The sequence below is a fragment of the Synchiropus splendidus genome, chromosome 6, assembly GCF_027744825.2.
Source record: "Synchiropus splendidus isolate RoL2022-P1 chromosome 6, RoL_Sspl_1.0, whole genome shotgun sequence".
NCBI lineage: Eukaryota > Metazoa > Chordata > Actinopteri > Syngnathiformes > Callionymidae > Synchiropus > Synchiropus splendidus.
This window is the reverse complement of record NC_071339.1, coordinates 589,203-613,346: the sequence shown is the minus strand read 5'-3', so window position 1 is coordinate 613,346 and position 24,144 is coordinate 589,203. Positions and strand designations below refer to the sequence as shown.

Here is a 24,144-nt window from a genome sequence, read left to right as displayed (position 1 = left end):
TGTCGCTCTGCAGCAGAAACACCGTCCCACATCCAGGCCCTGTGAGACAGATGAAGAGCCGCCCCCCCACACGTCCCTGAACAGTGCCAGGTCCTGGAAGCCTTCGGAGCCTCCCCAGGCTCTAATCCTGTTACTCTTATCACGTATGCTGATTGTAAAGCATCGCGCCACTCACTGTCTCCAGGGGCCCAAACCGGAGCCACAATAAAAGCATGATTGGAAAGATATGAAAAACCATTACACTGCCACACGTCTCCAGGAAAACAACGTTAACCCCATTTCATGCGACGCAGCGTTGCCTCAGCAGTGGCGGCCATCTTGCTTCTGGTCTTCCAGAGGAGTATCCTCAGAGGCTCCGGCTTCTGGAGCAGCATATTGTGCCTAAGAATACTGTGCATGTTACCGTTGGCTGGACTGTGTCCCAGTTCTTCACGACACAACTCTAAGAACTAGGAAGACGAGGGTGGTTAAGACAGCGTTGGGAGGGGAGAGGACCGGGTGGGCACTGAAGGTGGATAGACCACTGCAGAGGGAAGAGCTCGGGCAGCCCGGTCCACGCAGGGCTGGCTGGCTCCGCCTCCCACAGCAGCTTCCATCCCGCTCAGATTCAACGGCACTGTCACCACTGACGTCACATCAGAGACTGGTGAGCACCAGGTGGTTTACACAATAGAAGACAATACAAGGTGATTTTTTAGCTCTTCATCGCATATTTTACTCATTTAGTCGCAGTCTGTTCCCCGGAAGCTGGTTTTTAATTAAGGGGTGTTTTACCATGTGCATCCACAACTCGCTGACAGCAGCAGATGGAGACCCTCCCACATGCGATAGCGGCCATTTTGGCAGCAGATGGGGATCAAAAAATGAGTCTGGTGGTCACTTCATCATCTGTGATCTTGGTGCATCTCTGTCCAGACCACAGTGTCAAGAGAGTCACGTGAAACTGCATTTAAAACACCCTCAAGCCAAGAAGTGATTTTAGTTTTGTGTTGTGAAAACTTATTGGGACTATGGACGACACGAGGAGATCGTGGGGGGATCGTGTGGTGGAGCCGCCTGATGCCATGGAGGTGATGCATGGGTGGATGGTTGGGTGGATGGACGAACAATGGATGGATAGATGAACGATGGATGGGTGGGTGGATGGATGGATGGAGGGATGGATGGATGGATTGGTGGATGAACGATGGATGGATGGATGGATGGAGGGAGGGATGAACGATGGATGGGTGGATGGATGGAGGGATGGATGGATGAACGATGGATGAACGATAGATAGATAGATAGATAGATAGATAGATAGATAGATAGATAGATAGATAGATAGATAGATAGATAGATAGATAGATAGATAGATAGATAGATAGATAGATAGATAGATAGATAGATAGATAGATAGATAGATAGATAGATAGATAGATAGATAGATAGATGGATGGGTGGATGAACGATGGATGGGTAGACGGACGGATGGATGATGGAGATATGTGGTTGTCGCAGGAGCACATACTGTATTTGTATGAGAACATTTCATGAAAACAGAGACAATAAAAAACAGAACCGATGAGAGCAGAACTCCACTATACTATATACCACTATATATATAACAGTGATATGCAAAATATGGCAACTGCAGCCACGAAGGGTCCCAACAGGGACGCCCAGCACAATAAATCCATTCAGCTGCGAGTGCACGACAACAGGTGGAGGGACCAGAACCAAGCCGAGCCTTGCCGAGTCACTGCACAGAAACAATCAAGAAGCAAACAACATCACCGGCGCCGCAGCCTCTTCCTGACGCAGAGCGCAGACGAGGTCAAATGACTGAAGCACCTCCACCTTGCAGTTTTGACGTGACAGTTAGAAGGTAATATTTGAGTGAGAGAGTGAGACGGTTCCAGTGTTAGCAAGGCTCGGGCGCTCGGCCCAGGATCTTGAGAACAGTCAGCAGAGACAAAGACTCTCGTTCACTCCGTCCATGTTTCCTGTACTGAGCTGCACATCTGTTCCGGTTCATCATGGCGGATTCAGGCTTGGCGTAGCTGCCGCGATAAACGGAGGGAAGAGGCCGTGAACTTGAGAAAACAGCATCCAGCCAAGCCGCGCTGCAGAGGTGGGACAGCGAGACGCAGTCTGAGCGGCAGTCATTCTCAATTCATGGACAGCCATTCCACAGTTTCCAAGTTTCTTGCGGCGACCATCTGCCGACAGTTTTCATTTCCCGGAGCAGAGATGAGAGGAATGACTTCACCTCTTCGTTCACTGCTCACCATGGCTGAGGTGTTGAGCGGCGGATGGCGCGGGTGAGGAGGCTCCTGCAGCGCACGCTTCACCACTGACACCCGCAAAGCCTTGAAAACCTTGGCTGTCCTCAACATCCAACATCCCTGGCTACAGTCCAAGTCTTTCAGACCGCATCATTATTATTACTACTCTTCTTTCAAACGGCTTCTTCACCGGAGCGTTTGTGAATAAAGCACCGACATGAAAGCGTAATAAAGCCACCCTTCAGCGGGAGTGTGTGTTTCCCACGATGATCCGGGGCTGTCAGTGCTATCGAGCGGCTCGGCTGTCCAGCCGCTGCTGTGTGGGCAGCCTCCGCTGCAACACGTATCGACCAGACAAGTCAGACAGAGAGAAACTTGCCATCTCAATCAAGAAGTGAAAGAGTGGCCGAGCACAAGCGTCTGTGTTCCCGTCTAATTTCCTCCCCAGAGCACCGCAGCGGCGAGCACACAGGCAGACAGGCAGAGCACAGGGTTCAGCACTCCGTCGGCATGTTGATGGGTAGGTCAAGCAAAAGGCAGCTACCTGAGACATGTGGCGGGGAAATGAAGCGGATCCTCAGCGGGGAGTTGGGGCAGTTCACCTGTTCCCCTCCCAGCACAGTTCCAGCACAGTTCCGTTCTGTGATCATCACTCTCAAGTTAATGCTGTTCTGTCCGAGCGCCGTTTGTACCGAGCGGGGCTCAGCGCGCACGCTCCATGCATCGAGGAGCCTGCTTTTGTTACGCATGGCGGTGAAATCCATATGGGTTCAGTCACATGTCATTTGATTTCTTAAGCAATCTCTGACACATAAAGCAGCTCCACTATTGACATCGCCGAGGGCCAAACGTATCCGCGCGCCTCCCCATGGGGCGTTTAGGGGGATTGACTTACCGAGAGAGTCACAAACCAGGCATGGACCATTCACAGAGCCGCCATGGAAAGCTGTTGAGCTGCTTCATCTGTATGTATGTTCTGAGCCGGCTGTGCGGGACCACGCGGCTCACCAGGGTTTCACGTGCTGTTTCTGCTTTAAAACCACGGAACATGATGTGTTGTGGCTGAGTCGCGCTCAGGAATCTAACGTGTCTGTCTGGAACACGTGGCACATTTTCTTGCATAAGAACCGCGGTGTTCGCTGCTGACAGTGGGTCAGAAACGCGGGACGTCATTGACAGCAGGAATGAAGTGGAAGAACACGGGCTCTAACAACGTGACAAAGTTCATCCAGATGGCTGCTTCACAGAAGAGCAGCCGCCTCACAAATGAAGCCTGCGAGTTCCACTTAGATGCTCGGCTGTCCTTTCATCTCCACCTGCCAAGTGGATGACAGCTCTCCCAGGACCCGCTTTAACAAGGAGGGCTGCGGGGTCCAAAGGGAAAAATAATATATTCCAGCCAGTCGCAGGGAGCCGCCTGGGAATCCAGTCTGGTCCCACTCTGCTGGAGCCCGACTGGGCCGTTTAAGACGCCCGGAAAATCAAAGGAGATGAATTGGATTCTCACCTTCGGAAAAGTAGCCAGAGAAAAGAGGGGTTCATGAGGCGTCTGGGGAGGTGATGGAGAAGCCAGGCTTCTCCCAGGAGTGAGCTGTTAATTCCGGGAAGTTTCCGCCGACTGCCGTCCGAAGCAGCAGCAGAAGTGCGGTCTAACAAGTCGGCCAACCCTGGATTGAGATGAGGAGGCGTGTGACACTAAACAAGAGTTGGTGGTGTCGTGGATCAAGTGGCATGGCCTTCCATCATACCGTGCACGTGTCTCATCGCCTTTCTTTATGTGAAGCTAGCTCACTGCCAGTGACTCGTACGAATCTGTCTTGGTTACTGTGCACACAAAACATGTTTGTCTGCGCTCACGTCACCCACAATGGTGCTCACTCAAGGTCGCGCACGCTCGACTTCAGTTTCCGCTTGAGGTCCTCTGCTCTCATTGGCTGAACTTCTCCACCAATCACAAGACGTTACAATAGTAATTGAATAAAAATCTGCACCACCAAGACCATGAGCACAACTGACAAGAGCTTTTTCTTAAAAAGTTTTCTTAATGTTGGGATTTGTTATACAACACGTCATGAATCATCAACAGGGCTAACTAGCATAACAGAGGACCGCGCCTCGATTCATGACCCAATGCTCCCTCGGAGCGTGCACAGCTGATACCAGCTCAGCACAAAAACATCTACGCTGCGCAACACAACTTCATCCTGAACGGAGTATAAATCACCCCAACATCCAGACTCTGACTCCAGAGTCCAGCGACACCTGTGATGTGCAGATGAGACCGAGGCTCATGGCATCACGGCGAGCTAGTGCCGCACCTCGTGTGGAAGTGGAGGCCAAGGCACGGCGGGATGACGACTGCTGAACCTGCGGGTGAGAGCGCGGCACAACGAGACAGTCCCTCAGGCTGTGGCCATTAGAGATCACAGCCTGAGGGACGGCCTGCCTGCTCCGCCGGCTGCAGCCCCCCCTGGGCTCAGCCAGGTGGCCCCTGCGCCCCTCCAAACTTTTTAATGAGGCAGTTCGCCGGCCTCTCCATGGCGTCTCACTGACCCAGCGCTGTGATGACGGGGAATATTGATAAAGCTGTCTGGAGCTGCAGCTCTGTCCTGCCACTTGCACCATCCAGGCCAGGACAACATCTGGCACGGGGGCCACGCTTCCCACCCCGTTTCCTGTTTACACTGCTCAGGCAGGATCTGACTTCTTTATTTTCATCAACATCGTACTGTGTTGTTGTTGCCAAATGTGCTGGGTGTATAAAAAACCTGCAGTTGCACAGTTCCTCATGATTCACAGTATTTCCTCTGTTTTGTCTGCGTCATTGTTCCCAGATCGGAGGGAACCGATGGGCTGGAACAGGGACAGCTTATGTTGGCCTTGGAAATTAAATGTAGAAATATGTTCATATTTCAATACCATTCTAGTTTTCAGGCTCCATACGAAAACGTTTCAGCCAATATTCTGTTCTTCAATGGCAAGGTAAGCTCTCCCTGTTCCAGCTCCATAGGAACCTGGCTCTCGGGAGAGCTGCTGGTGAGGACGGGTCACATGGCAAAAGGCCCAGGCTCAGGTGGACTGCTAACCCTGGTGAACCAGTGCAGCGCGTGCCAGATAGTTCTGGACCACAGGGCATCTGAGGACGCTGCAGAGTTGGAGGAGCGCCGGCAGGGAGAGAGTTGCTGGGCTGGAAGGAGCCCAGACCCAGAAGAATGGGAGGAGGGAATCCTGAGAAACATCATCCGGCAGGGTGCAGCGCAGAGTTCCACAGCAGCAGGAAGCGGGAGAGAGCGAGGACCTTCTCAGAGGTCAGTCAAGCCCTGGTCCGTCCCAGCCACTGAACAGGCTGCAGGCATCTCCGGCTCATCCAACCCCACCAGCTCCTCCGCCAGCCGCCCCGCCTCTCAGGCCAGAAACTCCACCCGCATGGTCTGAAAGCTCCCATGTGACTCTGCCTCAGCCGCATGTCTCTCCAGCCAGCCCGCTGGCCACCAGGTGGCCTGGGAAATGGGCTCAGTGTCAGGTGAGGGGGTGAGGTGAAGGTGCTCTTTCTTGGCATGGAGCCACACTTCAGCTCGCTCATGACTCATCCACGACACCAGCGCTTGCTTTATCCCGCTGTGATAATGAAGAGGCATCTCAAGCTATTTCTCATCGGTGGAGGTGAAATGAGCTTCAGCATGAAGAAACAAGAGCGAGGGAGATAATGTCAGGGAGAAAGTGCTGAGCACAGCTCTGTGCACTGAGGGCCTGGAGTCAGGTTTGTTGCTCTGACAGATCAGATCAGATCAGGCCTCTCTCCAGTCGACCCTCCTGGATCCGACTGGCACTTTCCCTTTAAATGCGCTTCAGGTTCCGACTGTGGATTCAGAGGCGCCGGGTGACACGCGTGGTCCTGATGCAGGGGGCCAGCCTTGAGGACCTGACTCTTTTTCCCCAAACACTTGCTGTACATGGCTTGACCCCAAACCAAGGCCAGAACCCCAGGGCCGACCTTCAGGAAACGGGCTTCTGTGGTGGGGTCCACAAAGCTGTGTGAGAGCAGGTCGCCCGCTCCTTCAGAAGCAAAACACATGCCAAACCGAGAGGGACTGAAGAACAGCACGTCTCACTCTGTCTTTATCTGTCACGTGGAATAACACATGATTAAATGATGGCAATTTACCAACGACTTTTGTAGCTCAGAGAACTTAAGACGGTGGCGACGCAAAGCTCAAACTTTCTCCCCTGAAAACCTGTTGTGTGGAGCGGTGAATATCATCGCTCAAATGACATTAAAACAGAGACGGTGCTGACAGCAAGTGCATGCGCCGCCACGCTGGAAGCTGACCTGTCCAAATATTCTCATCCATGTGGTGGATGAGTCGGGCAACGCTGCTGTTCTGGAGACACATCCGTGCATTCACAAGTCATTCTCACCTCCAGCACCGCAGGCGTCATGCAGAACAGGGTTGATCTGGCTGAGACTCGCGCGGAGCTGCGAGCACTCTGCCCCCTGCAGGCCAGCGCCCTCAGCTCAGACACGCGCCACACAAAGCATCCATCTCTCTCATCGCTCGCTCGCCTCACGTGCACGTCTGTCCTGCCACTGCTCATCCTGGCCCACTCAAAGAGACGTGACTGTTGAAGACGGCCACCTACGGCGGCGGCGGAGGAGCGAGCGTCCAGCCCACAGGCTGAGATGGAGCCTCGGAGGAAGCAGACACATCAGAGACGCCTGCAGCCCTCGCTCCGGTGTAAACCACCTGGTGCGGCCGCCGTTAATGTCTGGTCCCATGATGCCGAGCGAGACGTGCAGCCGCTGAGAGGAAGCAGCCATTTAGCATGCGAGTCATTACAGCAGCAGTCGGAGCTCATGACCCCGCAGCTCATCCACACGCCGCCAGGCCCAGCCTCTGACCCCGGGTCAGCCAGAAGAGCAGCGGCTGCCGTGCCAGCTGCTGACCCGCGCTAATGGCCACATGGCCCCAATCAGCTCGCAGGAGCCTGGCACATGACTCCACAGGAGCGCCAGCATCTGCTGCTCCGATGGAGGGATAATTAGGGATCAGCTGTGGCCAAACAGCAGCTTACCTGAGCAGAGGAGCATCCCAGGACAAAGCACACTGCTGCTGCTGCCAGAGCAGACGACAGAGGGAGGAGGAGCCCCGTCACAGCACGGCAGCTTCCTGTCAGGTGTCCTGGGGCCTCATGACGTCACTCATAGTCAGGTGCACGTGCTGACGCTGAGTCTGTGTCCCATCTGTCCCCCGACACTGGGCTCAGTGTCCCACTCCTCCTCACTGGCCGCTCACCACTTGATCACATGACCCCTTCAAACCCAGGGAGCTCCGGAGCTGACTTGAAACCAAGTGGGAAGATGAAGTGTGGAGAGATGTCCAGGAGACCAAAGGACCTGATTTCACAACAGTGTTGGACAGGACAACAGGGACCTGTTAGTAGCCAGGACCACTCTTCCCTGTGTTGACTGTCTCTGGTGTCACACGTCAGCCAGCCAAATGCTCCACCGTGTCCCACAACATGAACAATACAACATGGATGTTCAACAGTAGGTTTGGATTTCTCCTGAACAAACAACAGTGGGCTAGCATCCAGGCTAACGTTAGCATCCTCACACCTCTGACACGTCTGTCACCGCAACACAGGCTCCGTCCAGTTCTTCTCCGCTGGTTCACCAAAGCAAGTGAGATGATCAACGCCGATGCAAGAGGTTGCAGAAACGTTGGAGCTGTCTTTTCCAAAACATCTCCAAGACTTCTCGTTGTCTTCACAGTGGAGGGAGCTTCACAGTGGAGGGAGCTTCATAGTGGAGGGAGCTTCACAGTGGAGGGAGCTTCATAGTGGAGGGAGCTTCACAGTGGAGGGAGCTTCATAGTGGAGGGAGCTTCACAGTGGAGGGAGCTTCACAGTGGAGGGAGCTTCACAGTGGAGCTTCATAGTGGAGGGAGCTTCACAGTGGAGGGAGCTTCATAGTGGAGGGAGCTTCATAGTGGAGGGAGCTTCACAGTGGAGGGAGCTTCATAGTGGAGGGAGCTTCACAGTGGAGGGAGCTTCATAGTGGAGGGAGCTTCACAGTGGAGGGAGCTTCATAGTGAGCTTCACAGTGGAGGGAGCTTCACAGTGGAGGGAGCTTCATAGTGGAGGGAGCTTCATAGTGGAGGGAGCTTCATAGTGGAGGGAGCTTCACAGTGGAGGGAGCTTCATAGTGAGCTTCACAGTGGAGGGAGCTTCACAGTGGAGGGAGCTTCATAGTGGAGGGAGCTTCACAGTGGAGGGCGCTCAGAACCAAGTGCTAGTGTTAGGGGGGAGACATGGGACACAGTCTGCGACCCGGGATGATGGTTGGCAGGTGACCCACTGAACATGTAGCTGGCATCAGGGGCTTGAAAACAGGCTGTGGCACCAGCAGCCTCAGTGCTTCGTCCTGCTGAACTCACTGGTGACGTACTTTGCTGATTCATCCAAAAGTCCTCCCAGGAATTCTGGGAAGAGCCTTCCTTTCCTCCAACAGGCAGCATCATGGGTGGGTCTTCTCCTCATGGAGACCAATAGAAACAGCCATCATGGGTGCATTTGACAGCAGCTGACCACGTCTGGGTTGCTGGGTTCCTCTCCACGTCTGAGGAGTGACGTCTGTGTTGCCACGGTCCAGAGAACGCTGCTCTACCTTCCAGTCCCTGTGCTTAACACTCACTGACCTTTGAGAGGAGAAAATTGAACAGAGTCCATTTTTCTTTGGCTTCTGTTATTAAGGCTGGAAAAAAGTAATTACGTTCCGTGTTCCAGCACGTTGCTTGTTAACAAGAAAGTGTTCAGTCATTTCACAGCGCTGCCCGCCGACATCAGCCGCGACATGAGCTCTGATTCAGAGAGAGAGAGAGGCTTCTCAGCACAAAGAGTCGGCCCAGCTGCTGATTCGCACGCGCGTGTGCGGCAGAGGAAACACGGCGACTCTCCAGGCCAAACTTCAGCGCAGCGTCGGAGGCTGTTACTTCCTCACAACAGCGTCTGGTACTGGAGCTCTACTCATGGGTCCAACCATGGAGAAGTCATCGACTTCGCCCTTGTTCTCTTCACGCAGGTCGAGAGAGCTGGTACTCTAAAATACCTGGGAGCACAGTACTGCTAGGCTGAATTACACAGCCTGGACGTCCACCGTGATACATTGTCAACGTTGTCAAAGCAGCATCAGCTGAGGGAGCACCTTCTCTCCTGGACGTCAGCTGAAATGTCTCAATGGCTTCACTGAACTGAAGTTGTCATTTCCACAACTGAAGCCCGTTTCACCAGGTGATCTGGATCTACATTTGGGTGCTTCTTCATGTCAGTACTCCTCTCCAAACCTCCGACAGAGACTCATTATTGCCCAGTTCAAGTCGAACAGCTTCTGTGTTCGGTCAAACATGAAAGCCCGGAGCCCATCTCCACCCGTGGCACGTGCGCTCTGCATGTCAACAGGTTCATTTGCAAAGACCAAAGTTTGGCTTCACGCTGGCCAAACACAAAAAGATCTGAAGAACGGAGCTTCAAAAGCAAAGCGATCCAGATGGTGCAGCAGCTCCCAGATGCTATATGTTATACCAGACGTCGCACATCACTTTTCTGCCTCAAGAAGTAGCTGGACTGAGTGAACGCTATGTCTCAAAGGAATCTGTCCAATGAGAGAGCAGCACAAGGAGCTTTCACACAATCGGTGTTGGGAAAGTGGCCTTTTACGTCCAACACTGACGAAAAAGGCAGCCTTGTTGACACATTGTCAGTGCGACACGTGGAAAAAACGCGATGCTTCATGAGGCCCCGCACAAGGCCCAACCCACTTTCATCTGTGTGGGACGCAAAAGCCCACTTTCCCAAGGTCAGTTTTTGACGCCATGGGAGGGAGGAGGAGCTGCACGAACACAAGACGGGTCACTGTTCTCTGAGCAGTACCTGTGCTGTACTCTGGTAACGTGTGAATAACTACTAAGCAAAGTCAAATGAAAATTCTTACTGTCCTTTCAAGGCTCCCACATCAGTCCTGGGCCTCGACTATCCGAAGGTCCTGACCCGGCAGGAACAATCCAGGAGGCACCTCTCCAGGTGTCACACACCAGAGTGGAGCAGGGACCTGCCACCTGGACTCTTCTCACCACTGGATGGTTTCACATGGAGCAGGAACATCACCCTCCAAATGAGCATGAACAGAGCCAGTCCTCCACAATGATCCGGAAACAGAGGAGGAGCAGAGTCGGCGAAGGAAAACCCCGAGGAACCTGGAGGGGAGTGAGGCCTCTTTGACCCTGGAGAACCCACTGGGGCCAATTTGGCACCTGACAAATGCTGCTACCCAGTTCCCGGGTTCTTGGGGTCACCGGGGTTGAGGATTAAGTAGTGAAAGGGTTTTGGGTTCTGAAACAAGCCACGCTAACTGATCTCATTTGCTCAAGGAATTTGTGGCGCTAAGGTCAAAGGTCAGAGCTGAGTGTAGCACCGGAAGAGAGCACATGTACAGTCCTGAAGATCCAGGGTTGGAGGAAGCACGCGCAGAGAAGTGATGGTGTGGGACGATCACCAGGGTCCTGACCTTGAAGACGGTGCAGCCGAGGTTTGGACGAACACGTTCATGTCATCAAACACACAAGCTCAGACGACGGACTCACGGCCATGACAGACTGATGAGATCATCTGTCCAGACACGGAGGCGGGAGGTGCAGGTGGGGGGGCCCAGCCACAGACATCTTCAGGGATTGGAATGATTGTTGTTATTGCGATGTCTCTTTGGTCCCGGGGCCTGAGAGCCTGGATATCCTGTGGATCCACCCAACTGGATCACAGCCTCCGTCACTACGAATGTGATTATTCAGAAGGTCGAACTGCATTTCACAATACGATATTGAGCCACAGTCAGAACGTCAGAACGACACGGCAGGACAAGCCAAGGCCGCGCGGCTCAGAATGAACACATTGTTATTTGAACAGCGCCGATGAAAGCGCGGCTTTTGCTGCAGCATGCGCAGAAGAGCGAGTCATAAACAGCCTGAGACTGAACTGCAGGGCAGCAACAGACGTCAGGGGTGGAACCCCTGCAGCCCATTCTTCCTTCCACTGGAAGAAAGAGCGGGATACAAGTTACATCCCACGTACGACACCCGTACCTACGACCACGGGCAGCAGGTGCTTTGTTTCTCTTTTCGTTCAGTGGCAGTGGCAGCGCAGCAGGTAGCAGCCCGGCATCACGTACCACAGTTACGGCAGCACAGTCTCCCAATCTGACTTCTGATGCCGGCCATCAGTCGGATGTCACTTGTATTCAGAGAGTGCTCTCGGGCTGTAACCCGCTCCTGCATGCAGGTCATTCAAATGGCTCCAGTCACCAACATCAAATGCCAAACAGACAGATGATCTCTCCAGTAAATGTCACGTTTTCCAGACGAGTGAGTCAGAAAATGTTGACTGACTCCGCAGCAGGCAGTGGAGGATCGTCACTCCAGGGCTGTTGCCATCGCCGTGCGTGCGACTGGATTCCACGACGAGAAGGTGAGGTCTCATCTGCCGCTCAGTTCTCCTCCTCCTTTCCCCACAGTTATGAGCCCAGTGGTCAAACAGAGAGGTGTGGAGAGATGAAGCTGAGGAACATGTCCACAGAGAAGGACATCATGAACGCATGACTGAAGGCCTCACAGAAACTCGTCCTCCAGACCCGAGTCACCCAACTTATCAGCACTAGGACTAGATCAAGACTTGAATGGCACTGAAGCAGCGTGACGTGGCGATGAATGACTCCCACATGTTGCATCTGTTCTCAGCAGCAGAGCGGCCAACACTGACTCCTCATGCAAACACGTGGCTCCTCCAACAGAACAGACCTGGTCCACAACATTCTTCAGAAGAAGCTGTCTCAAGAAAGACATGTTCTTCATCCTTCTGACCGTACTTTTATGGCTGATGAGAACAGGACAAGCCAAGGCCGCGCGGCTCAGAATGAACACATTGTTATTTGAACAGCGGCGATGAAAGCGTGGCATTTGCTGCAGCATGCGCAGAAGAGTGAGTCATAAACAGCCTTAACTGCGTCTGATTTGCTTGTTTATTCACAGCCACACACTGTGACGGCAACAAAGACCAGAGGAAGTGAAGCGAGGGTCATTTTCTGAACGTGACTAGAATCCGTACGGATCACTGGCGCCGCTCTCCGTTGTCTTCACATGCTACATTAAGAGAAGATCTATTCTCAGCTGCTTGACCACGCAGCCAAGGAGAGGCGGCCTGAGGGGGGTCCGCAGCGTCGCCCCGCAGTCTACCAGCAAACAAGGAACCGGCCCTCGTCTTGCTGCTGCCATGAGAGAACGCCAGTCTGCCTCAAGTGAAATCACTGCTCGGCCAGATGAGTCAGTGGCTCGACTTCATTGGAATCATGCGCCGACACCGAGAGTCCTGCGCAACGCTGACCTTGGCACGCCACTCACAAACCTGCTTGTCTTGACATTTTGTCAGAAAACATCCATCTAAGTTGTGTTATTATGCGAGGAAAAGTTGCTTCAAGTTCTTTGATATGCAGTGCCCATCTGTAACAAGTAGGTTTTTGTTATGTGTGAAGTTCATCCTTTCATTGCTGTTGGTTTTCTATTTTTATTTTGGGAGCTACTACTTTGTTTTTGTTCATGGACTTTTATTTTGAAGGGCAGGGCTCTGCGTTGTGACGGAAGTTCAGCAGTTCGCTCTCTTTTCCACTGGACTGCGGGTAGATGAAACACACCGCTCTGCTGAAAAACAATGTGTTACCATTGAAACCAGTCATTATTCAAGTGGAGATAAGAAGTGTTCTGTTGGTGTCGGCGCCATGAACGTTGGGTCTCGTGACTCATTGTGACTGTTTCATGGAGTTGTGGACATGTTCTGTAACAGTGAGCTAAAGGTGGATGTGCGTGCCACACTGTGACGGTGTATTCTGACGTGCAGATGAGCAGCGGTCGTGTCGAGAGCCCGTCCCAGTGCGACTGTGTGTGTTTCGTCCCTGAATGTTTGTGTTTGTAATAATCCACCGTTTATTTGTTCAGTCATGATACACTTTACCATCACCAGTTCAGCCATTCACTCTCTCTTTTTCGCTGGACTCAGTGGTCAGTGGGTGGGCAGCGGTCGTGTCGAGACTCAACACTCCTGGCTGCGTCGCGGTGCTATGTGGTGCGCCGTGGTTGCGGGGGGCGGGGCTATGCAAATGTTGTGCTCTGTGATGTCACACTGTGAGTGACACACTTTAGGGCTGTAAAGAGTGGAGAAGGTCCCGTAGACAAAGGTCTGTGCAGGGAGCGAACACAGGAAAAGGTGCGACGGCCTCATTGTTTGCATCAGTCTTAACTGGAGCATTCACCGAACAGCGGAGCCTTTCCCGAAGCTCCATGTGGTTGCCTGGCAACAGATGTTCAGGTGACCTTGGCCTTGATATAAAGGCCACTTCCCCATCAGATCACCACACCAGTCTGCCGTGTATCCAAGTGGGCCGCGAGCCACGGCTCATTGTTCCTGTTTGCTCTGCTCGCAGCTTGTTTACCCTCATCACGTCGGCCGCGCTTCACTCAGCCGCTTGTTTCCCTCATGCTTGGTGTCATGTTTGTAGGCCACTGCTGGGCTTCCACCATCCACTCTCAGTCTCATGCTCGGCTCCGGGTCTCTTTTGGAGCGCGTCACTTTCTGTTGCTGAGGCGGCAGAAGGGACCAGGAAAGCCACGTGTGTGAGGTGTGTTCCAGACAGGTTCCATGATCACAAGCCAGCCAAGCGCCGCACGAACACCTGTGTCACCAGTAAGAGACGGAAGGAAAGTCTGATGCTGGAGAAGCTCAGACTGTGAGGCCCGCTACTGTGCCTCCGGGTGACCACTGGCCATACGGCCTGGTACCTCAGAACTGGGCACCCTCCAGGTATTTTGAACACTGCAGGACTGACCTTCCACACCTCCATGAATGGCTGTGCGACCAGACCTGCTGCCCCCATCTGCAGCCAGAGGAGGTGGAGAGGGAGTGGCGGTCACTAGCTCTGGTGGAATGAGACGGTCGCTGCTGTGCTCTTCTGTTCAGATGCTGATGAACAGAAGACACCTATGGCGTCCCAGCAACAGAGTTGCCAGACGGCAGTACTGTGTTTGAGAAGCTAAACGTGTAAGTAGACATCTGAAATGCGGTTACTGATCAAGAGTGGCTGCTCCTGCTGGTGGCTTCAGGCGACTGAAGGCATTCTGTGCTTGTCGAGGAAGTGACTTGTATTCACCACATCCTCAAATCCCTTCATTTGTTCCCAGACAGGACGGACATGGATGGAGGATGGACATGTGGTTCTCAACCACAGGCCCGGGGCCCAGCGTGGGGCCGTGAGCGCCCCCGAGAGGCTGCTAGAAGTTGTTTAGTTCCCCACCTCTGGGCCGTGAGAGGCTCAGTCTGAATCCATGAGCCACGTGTGGTGAGTCAGTGAACTGACTTGACAGCTGCTCATCTGTGACAGTCACCAACTATGGAGAAGTTCTTGGACAGAAACAATGATGAAGACAGTGATGGCGCCCCCTACAGGAAACACTGTTCACCTGTTGGAGCAGTTTTGAAACGGTGAGACTTTGATCTACACTTCACTCACATCTTCTTTGGAGTTTAAATCAAATATATCGTTCTTATTTTACAATATTCAGACATGGTTTTATTATCTTTATTTTATTGAGAATTGTATTCAGTTTTTCCAATTTTCTCAACAGTTTGCATCAAGTGTATTTTTTTTCCTTTTTGTTCTTCAGTAAATGTGATGAACATGACCTGCAGCTGCTTCTGCTGCTGGTTGGACTTTTCCATGACAAATATCTCTGCACTGATCCCATGGTTTCATGTCGCTTCACAAGGTTTTGCTTTGTTCACGTGTCAGTAGATCCAATCTGGTTATTGATCACAGATGAGATCCGGAGTCATGAATCAGGTCTATTGAATGGGCCCTGGGGCCCTTGGTTCTGGGAAAGGTTGAGAGCCCTGCTCTGAGTCATGTTGTGTGAGGGAACATTTCCAGGAGCAAAAGTTTTCCATCATATTTCAGGCAACAGGAGAAGCAGAGTCGACCCGAGGCCCATCAGGCGACTGACAACACATGAGAACAGAAGCGATCTGTTGCCACAGGCTGAGCTCACGGCTGCACAGCAGCGGGCAGAACAAGGAAACTCACCAGGAGGAGGACGTGGACTGGCCGACGCGCAGCAGAAGGATACGTCCTGGAACCACTGGCTTCCTGTTGACCAGAGCGAAGGAGAGCTCCGTCTGCAGGAAGACGCATGAGGCCTTGATCAGGTGCTGTCCGAAGCGCAGGGTCGCCATAATGCCGCTGCAAAACACACACACACACACGCGCTGAAGGTGGCGATGCAGCTCCCATCCTGCATCACACATGGACTCCACTCATGAAAGACGTTCACTTCTTGCTCACGCGGCTCAGAAGTGGATTCATTTTTCACAGGTTTCTGGAAGAGTAGCGTCGGCTCTGGTGGAAACACCCGGGGCCCAGAGCTTTCCAGGCGAGGCCAACTCTGGCCCCGGCCCCACACGTTTGGACGGACCTTTCATATGGTCTTCATGCAGGGAAGAAGGAACGTGGCAGGAGATGATAGAAAGAGAACGAGTCACTGAGAAGCATGAAGCCCACGGAGCGCCGTGTCAGAACACAGTGAGTGAGTCTGGTGCCAGACCATGACTCCACCCTCGTGAAGAAGTGGTCCCTGGACCCACCCTGGTGTTCTGTGATGGTGTCGACATGATTCAAGAACAGACACAAAGAGCCCTGGAGGTGGAGGAGGAGGAGGCTCTCTCTCACAGTCAAGCCAAATGTCCACTGATAATGTCACGATCTTTCTACGAAGCTGCGACTGAAGGAACATGGTTTGGATGAACAGCTGGATGTCGTGGTCCACCACGCCTCGCTGCTTTGTCGTGACACCAACCATCAACCGTCCAGATGCAAATGTCTGGTGACTCATTAAGAGTCGACAAATACGCCACTTTTCCAGCGACTTTTAATTGAATTCTAAACCCACAGAGCAAAACAAATTGGTTTGAAGGGGTGAAACTGCTCCCCCCTCTGAGTGCCTGCTGATTGGCCGTCGAAGGAGGGGGAACAGTCGGGGTGGGGGGGTGTAATTATTTGGCACGATACCATGACAAATTGAATTGCAGCTAATGACTGTGAGAGCAGAAATAATGGGGTTAAATGAGCGAGGACATGGCTCCCTGCTGGTGGCCTGCGAGGACCGACTGGGGGCGGGGCTGGGGGGGGCAGCTGGAGGCGGGGCCGGGGGTCACCCGGCGCTCACGCCGCGCGCCGCACCACTGGGACCAGCTGAGGTTGGACCCAGTGGGGGGGAATGGCTCGATGTTTTAGCTAAGAACTGACATCACGACTCTCTGCCATGTTTTTTCCCTCATGAAATGTGTAGTTTATTGCACAGACAAACCATGACAAAACATGCTGCAGCACCAAACAGACAAGATTTGTGCTGTTACGGGTGAAAAACACGTCTTGCAAATCACTCAAGCCTTTATTTTGGAACAAGTTTGTTTTTTGAGACTGATGGGCTGATTCTGGTAACTAGTTCCCTCAGTTTCTATCCTGTCGGCGAGCGATCCAGTCGCCACTGCGCTCACGCCACCACGCTAGGTCACTGGCTGAAGGTGAAGCCACGAGCATCGTGGGAACTCAGAAAGTCGTGGCTCGCAGCGCTGCTTCTGAGCGTAAAACTCACCAAGGAAAGTAGCATTTCTGATGCAAATCCAGGGGGTTTCAATGAAATGCAACTCAAAATGAAATGAAAATAAAATCAGACACAAGGGTGAATCGAAGCGGCTTTCTCGCGCAGGCCTGGTCCCCTCTCCTCCTGCAGAGGTCCCCCCAGGACACGATCACCATAAGCACCTCAACTGCAGTTCGCTGCTGGTCATTACACATGTTCAGAGTCTGACGCTGTCATTAGCAGTAATTACAGCAGCTTTTAATTTGAGTGATACCGGACTCATTTCCCAGCAGTGAAGAAGGACGTCAACAAAGGGAGAGAGAAGGACAAGAGGCCATTAACAACAGCCTGGAAATGACTGCTGCTGCAGCGTCTCCATCCATCACAGTGAGCGCGGCAGCGAGCAGACAGACTCCGACTGCTGCAGCTCTCATCCTGGGATCAGCTGTTTCAACTGTGACTCGCCTCTCACTCTGACTGAACGTGAGGACGTCGGTCACAGACGCTGCTCACTGGAGCTTCCTGCCGACCAGATGCAGCTCAGAGAGTAAGAGCCAGGTCTGCGTCCAAGAGCCTCCTCTGGGAGTCTGGAGGAGGAAGAAGAAATCCCACCTCACTTCTTTAGTCAGACAAAGCTCCGCGCTCAACGCTTGTTCTGTCCGAGCTGTTCTGAGGTGAGCGAGTCCTTCTGCCGCCGACAGGCCTCAAGGAATGGCCTCAACAGTGATGAACGGTGAAGAGGCAGCAGTGCCTTCCTGGCTGGGAGGGAGGGAGGGAGGGAGGGAGGGAAGCTGCTGCCTGTCCTCAGGACGCCAGGGACGTTCCCTGCAGCGGCGTCTCAGCCTCCTGTCCTACTGCCAGACTCTCAGCCCTCGCTCTTTCACTGGAAGATGCCGCGTTTCCAGCAACGTGGCCGGAAACATTCACTTCTCATAATGTTTTAAAACTCATGTTGTTGTGAAGTTTACTGAGGGAAAAGGATGTCACTGCAGGGCTGCTTCAAATTGAAAAGTAGGGGTGGGATTGGATTAAAAAAAATGATCTAGTTCATTGGAGAACTTGTGATGTATCCATCTCACTGAGTCGCAGTTGAATGGTATCAGAATATTTGCCACATTTTTCAGTGTGACTGAATGTGGTACATGACTGAATCCAATGATGGAGCCACACAGACATTTAAACACCAGAAGCATTTTCCATCATTAGGTTTTGAAATGTGTTGTTTTAGGAATAACAACCGTCTCAGTTGCATTCATTTCAAGAAGAGCAGTCAAGTTCCGTGACTTTACACATGATGTCACACCAGCCAGGTGAAACAGGAAGTGACCCGCTCTGCCTGGTGACGTTGGCTGCGCTTGAGCGCCACCTGCAGGTTCGGCGAGAGCTTGCCAGACCAGGCAGCCGCAGCACAGGGGCAGAGCCGAGGTGATGCCCCGGGAGGTGGACACTCCTCAGGTGGGCGCGTGTGAGGACGTGTGGCTCATAAGGAACTTCAGCTTTGACACAGCTGCCAACACTCTCTATCCGCTCCATGCTCCGCACGCATGCTGCGGGAGGGGGCGGGAGTCAGACAGCTGCGGTGGCTTCGGATGGGACCCGGGTCACACCCTTCCCACAAATCTAGTCATTCACTGAGTTTGTAGTTTAATCTGACTGTAAACAGTGGTGTCGCGCGGTTCTTCTCCACGCGCCACAAAATGATGATGGCGGAGTCAGAAAACGGTGCAATTTATTCTGGTCTTCCACAAAAAACCAAGTCAGTTTTCTGAAAAAAATGGAACAAACAGCTCACAATTCGCTTTCCGACTCGCGGGTTTCTCCTTCCTCAGCCACCAACACCAGACCACTCAAAATGGCTTCCTGACATCGCCCTTCTCCCCTGGACGAATCACAGCGCATCCAATTCCACGTCAAGTCGGACAGCGCACCATTTCTATGCCATGAACTAAAGCCAATATCGTTTGAAGAAGTGAGCACATCAATCCCCAGCAGAAGCAGCCGTCACAAAGGATCACGTCTGGTCTGCGAGAGAGGATGGAAACAGCAGCGTGAAGCATGTGTCGCTGCTGAAACAGAGGGTTTTCCTGGTGGCTGCTGGCTTTATTGACACGAGCGCCTCACTTAAGCTGAACCAACAACGGGACAGAACAACGTGAGACTCAGAACAAACTCACAATCTGGTCTGAGCACATGTCTCGGTGTTACTCTTCTGTCTGTCTGTCTGTCTGTCTTCTTTAAATTACGCCCCGCCCAGTGATCTTGAATTCATCTGCTGCCGATGCCAAGTATCCTGCTTCATCATCAGGAGCAGAGCAGGTGGCCCCTGCATGTCTGCTGGGATGGAGGTGCACGTGTGAGGACCGGCGACAGGTCGCGGCGCAGGACTCCTCAGCTGTGCATCAGACGGCAGACTCCACTGTGTGGACCCCAGAGCACAAGGCTTCTTCCACCAGTGTTTTGGCCCCAGTATCCACAGCCACAGGTCAGACGGTCTGCTCCCCTGCAGACGCAGAGCCATCCTCCCCAGTGCTGGATGTTCAACACCAGACTGTTGATTCTCCTGGAAAGTGCCGCCGGCAGCACTTTCCCCTCAGTGTGAACTTTGCCTCTCTGAGTATTCAGCAGCTGATTAAGACGTGGGATCATGAGCGAGTCAGCACCGCGAGTCTGACATCATCACATCAGCAGGTCCACAGAGACCGTGGCTCCAAAACACAAGATGCTGAGTGGTGAGTTCGCACTTGTTCCGCTCAGTTACAGACTCACTCATTCACCTTTACGGTTGGTGGCGCACTGAGCCGCAGCAGGCGGCCTTGGCTGCCATTGGCCGGCTCAGGAATCAACAATGGACCGTGGGGCCCCTGGGACGTGTGTGGCCCTCAGCAGGCGGCTCTGCAGGCCGAAAACCCAGCGTGACTGCATGTTCCTGACGGTAGTGACGGGCGGACGAGGCGTCGCGACAGTGTTGCAGGCCTGATGGAGCAGTCGGCTCATTCTCACAGGCCACTGGGTGGCGCTCTTGGTTTAGAAATGATGTGAGGTTTCATTGGACCGGTTGTTCAAGTCCAAACATTATGCAGCAGACAGTGCCACCTGCTGGCTACTGGAGATCTGGACAGTGTTTCATGAAGCCTCACCTTACTGTGCAACACTGTTGTGCAGCTGTTGTTACCGCGTGATTTCACGACACCTTGACTGAGGCTCACCACAGTCCTGCAGTGCATGCTGGGAGGCTGGCACACAAGCACACATGGATGAAACACTATTCCGGCTGACGCACATGTGTGGATCTACTCACCGACGTGTTTTCGGAATTGGGAGCAGCTCATTGCGCGAGGAACCTCAACTGCTCAACTGCATTATTTGTTGACGCTCATTTTAGCAGCTCTTAAAATAGATCAGACACAGCTGATATCCATGCAGTAGATAAGGGAAAGCAGACGAAGACGGGTCATTTTAGATTCAACTACCGTAATTTCCAGAGTACAAGTCCCTACTCCTTTCTGGTGGTCTGAGCCCTGCAGCTTATACAGCGCAGCTAATATATGGATTTTTACAGGCTTCTTATTGATCCTTAAAGCCCTCAAAAACGTCCTCACACACCTGACGTCTGACGCCATATTTAGACTCTACCTTCTTGTCTTTATGTCTGTCAGCCATGTTGAGCAGAGTATCAGAGCTGAAGAACAGGAACTCCACCTCGAGGCGCCACCTTGGCACAGAGAAAGACTCCTGTGCCTGTAGAGGGCCTCCACTTGCCCCTGCTGAGAGGAGGATGCAGCCATGTATCACTGGCTTTCTACTCCATGTTGTGCACTGCCTTCTGGTCCAACCGTGTGAAGGCTCGCAGGGTAACTGCACCTCCATCTGACCACAGGTGAAACCAGAGGAATGTCCAGCACTGGCAAGACACTGATCTTATGAGGACATCTAGCATCATGGAGACATTTTGTCCGGTCCTCATTAGAGTTTTGAGGACGAAGACTGCAAAATAAGTGGGTGATTCTAACTGGGTTCCAGTTTGGTTCAGAGTCCTGGTTCAGACCAAGGCGAGTGAAGACGACAGTCACAAAACCAAACCAAACAGAGCCGCAGGTGCCTCTGGCTACACTGGCGTGTTGACGCTTCAGAACTGAGTGCAGTTTAAACCACACACACACACACACACACACACACACACACACACACACACACACACACACACACACACACACACACACACACACACACACACACACACACACACACACACACACACACACACACACACACACACACACACACACACACACACACACACACACAGTGTTTTGTTTGGAGAATGATTGGCTCCACTTGATTCTCACTGAGCAAATTCCTGCCTCAACGACGCACTTGACTCTGTATGAACGCAGACTCAAAGCAGACAGTGATGTGACGGTGTGCGTTTGTTGATGACAGCACTTCAGCATTGCGTCAGAACAGCAGCACAAGGGGCTGGAACCCAGTGGTCAGGGGCGTAACAGGTCTTTGGCTCAACAACCAGCCAACAAGCGACATGGTCTGCGTGACGCGACTGAACTGGAGAGCCGCCTCGGACACTGTCCCTCCTCCGACCACTGAGAGCATCTGCTCTACCTGGATCACGTGGCTGAATCCACTGAAGGTGGTACGGTCCGGGCGTCCGGCGCCAGTCTGCCCACAGATGCCCATCCATGAGCGGAGCTTGATTTCACGGTGGGTTCAAAGCAGGACTCAGATGTCAGGAGGTGTGTCTCGGCCAGGATGTATCGACAACATGATCAGAGGTCTTTGGAAGCAGCAGGCAGTGGGAACAAGTGTTGATGTGAAACTTTGATCTGCGGCTCGCTGGAAACCTCGGAAAAGGAACAAAGCTGGTTTAACAGCCGCCTTTTGATGTTGAGATGAAGAAATGTTTCTGGCCCTTCACGTCAGATCCGACGGCAGAATTTCAATGGGAGCCAGCACAGCGCTGTCCAGGTAGCGAGGACGCTCACGCAGAGGAACGTTCAGAACCAAGGTCCACGGAAGTGAGGGGCAGCACCTGCACAAGACGGTGACACGAGAGGAGGAGTCACGCAGGCAGAGTTGGCAGGTCCAGTGCTGGGAGGCAGCGGGTTTCATCTTTTGTCCACGGTGACGACCACGATATCTGAGCTCCGGACTTCTGATGGTCCGGCTCATCGGTGGATGGTGAGGGACATCATCGTCCAACTCTGTCTAAAGGGCCCAACATGCAGCCAAGCGAAACATTGCTCTGCTTTCACTCATGAATGTGTCTCTCCACTTTATCACGTCTCCTGTCTACTGTGACAGTTGTGACCATTTATGGTTCTGGAACAACATGAGGGCAAAATAAGGAGCTTTGCAAATGAGACTGTAAAAAACTAGTGTCCGTTTTTAGCCTGAAAAAAGCTCCGGGCTGCAATGATTTGAACTAAGTATGCTTCATTTGTCTCATAAATAAATAAATAAAACTGGTGCTAAAATAATCCCGTCTTGTTCATGGTGCTGTTCCGTGGGTACTTTTTACGTGGCTACACCGCTGTAATTGAGAGCTGCATCCAGGAGGACCGACCGTCTCGGAGTGACGTTTTGCTTCCTGACGTGCACTGCACTGAAGTTCAGGAGCAGGAATCACTGAGACCAGCTGAGAGAAGTCATTAAAAGTGCTTCAGCACCAGGGTCAGGCCACTGAGGAGCTTTCTAACTGCCTCGGCAGCCTCAGCGCTGTGAGCCGCACCAGGAGTGGAAAACGCTCACGCCGGTGCTAGCAAGAGAAATATGAGACATGATGAGTGGGATCGTGGCCATGGATCGGTGGACAGATGCGGATCGATTCCAGCGCTTTACTCTTCTCTACTCCAGCGGTGGCCAACCAGTCCCAGGCTCAGAGCCCCACTGTTTGACTGTGCTGCTGAACAGAGCCACATGCTACAGACACGTCAGGCTGTGAGGCTTCACCTGAGCAGCTGCTCACCTGACTCAGTAGAGTGGTTAAAGCTCATCCCTGAGTGTCACCAGGTTGCTGGTTCACCTCCAGCGTACGTCTCTTCTGCATGTGTTTTTCAAACCCCGTCATTTGACCCTGATTCTCCAAAAACACCTTCATGAAACATGTTCAACACTCATTGAATATGTCACCCGGATCATGAGCCCGGCCAAAAGGAAGCCACCATCCCTTCAGAAACAACCCAAAGTTAGACACGACGCCCTTGTGTTGATCACAGGCAGACGGCGGCGTCATCCCACGGTATGAAAAAGCCCCGTCTTGATTTGAAATACCAGCTGTGCTCACGTATTGAGCAGTTGTACACAAGCAAACACCGGAGCAACATGAGGCGACACGTAACATGAGGTGAGGCTGTGTCCCATGTCTCCCCCTAACACTGGCGCTTGGTTCTGAGTTTGAAGGGATCATTTCCAGTGGCCCTCGCTCTGAGGAGGATTGGGACACACGACACTGACACGTGACGCGCACAGAGCCCAGTGTAGGGGAGAGATGGGACACAGCCCGTCCTCCTCACGCAGGCATCTTCACTCCCTCTCCTTCTGACTCGCTCTCTCTCTCTAGAAGAAAAGCTGGGAACTCTTCTCAGTTAATCTCAGTGGAACCATTTCACAGACATCACCACGTTGTGAACAGTCAGCCACCATGCATGACCTTTCCTGTTCATGGCAGAAATCAGACAGGAAGCGAGTGTCAGCGTCAGACTGACAAACATCTTTACACAAACTAGGAACGACGGGTGGCACAATACTCAGAGCTTCGCCTCAAGTCAATGAAATGCTGTCGTTGAAACTGTGGCAGCAAAGATGGTGAAAAAGCCAGAGCAATGGAGGGAGCTGGATCTTTGAAGACATGGACTTCTCAGCCAAGAAAGAGAGAAAAGCGTCTGTGTGAGGCAACGACGGCAAAGCAATAATCCTTCCATTAACAAGGCTTGCATGTTAATGGAGCTGAAGCTCTCCTTCCTCCGTTCCAGCCATCGACTGCATCACTTCCAGGAAGAGTCCAGCTCTCATCTTACATGGTGCCTCATCACTGCACAGAAAACCAAGCCAGAGCTGCTGACTGGAGAGAAACATGACACTGAGCGCTTTGACGTTTGATGCCGAGTCGATCCGTTGGCCCAGTGGGCTTCACA

General features: G+C 52.7%; 1 protein-coding gene across 4 annotated transcripts in view; it reads right to left on the bottom strand.

The window, feature by feature from the left end:
* The window catches only part of fhit (fragile histidine triad diadenosine triphosphatase), a 133,522-nt gene that overhangs the window by 79,407 nt on the left and 29,971 nt on the right, over positions 1 to 24,144 (bottom strand). For all 4 annotated transcript variants that reach the window (XM_053867541.1, XM_053867542.1, XM_053867543.1 and 1 more), the window contains exon 3: positions 15,485 to 15,597. In XM_053867541.1, coding sequence (XP_053723516.1) covers positions 15,485 to 15,590 — 106 coding nt within the window. In that variant the 5' untranslated portion in view covers positions 15,591 to 15,597. The remainder of the gene's footprint in view (positions 1 to 15,484; positions 15,598 to 24,144) is intronic.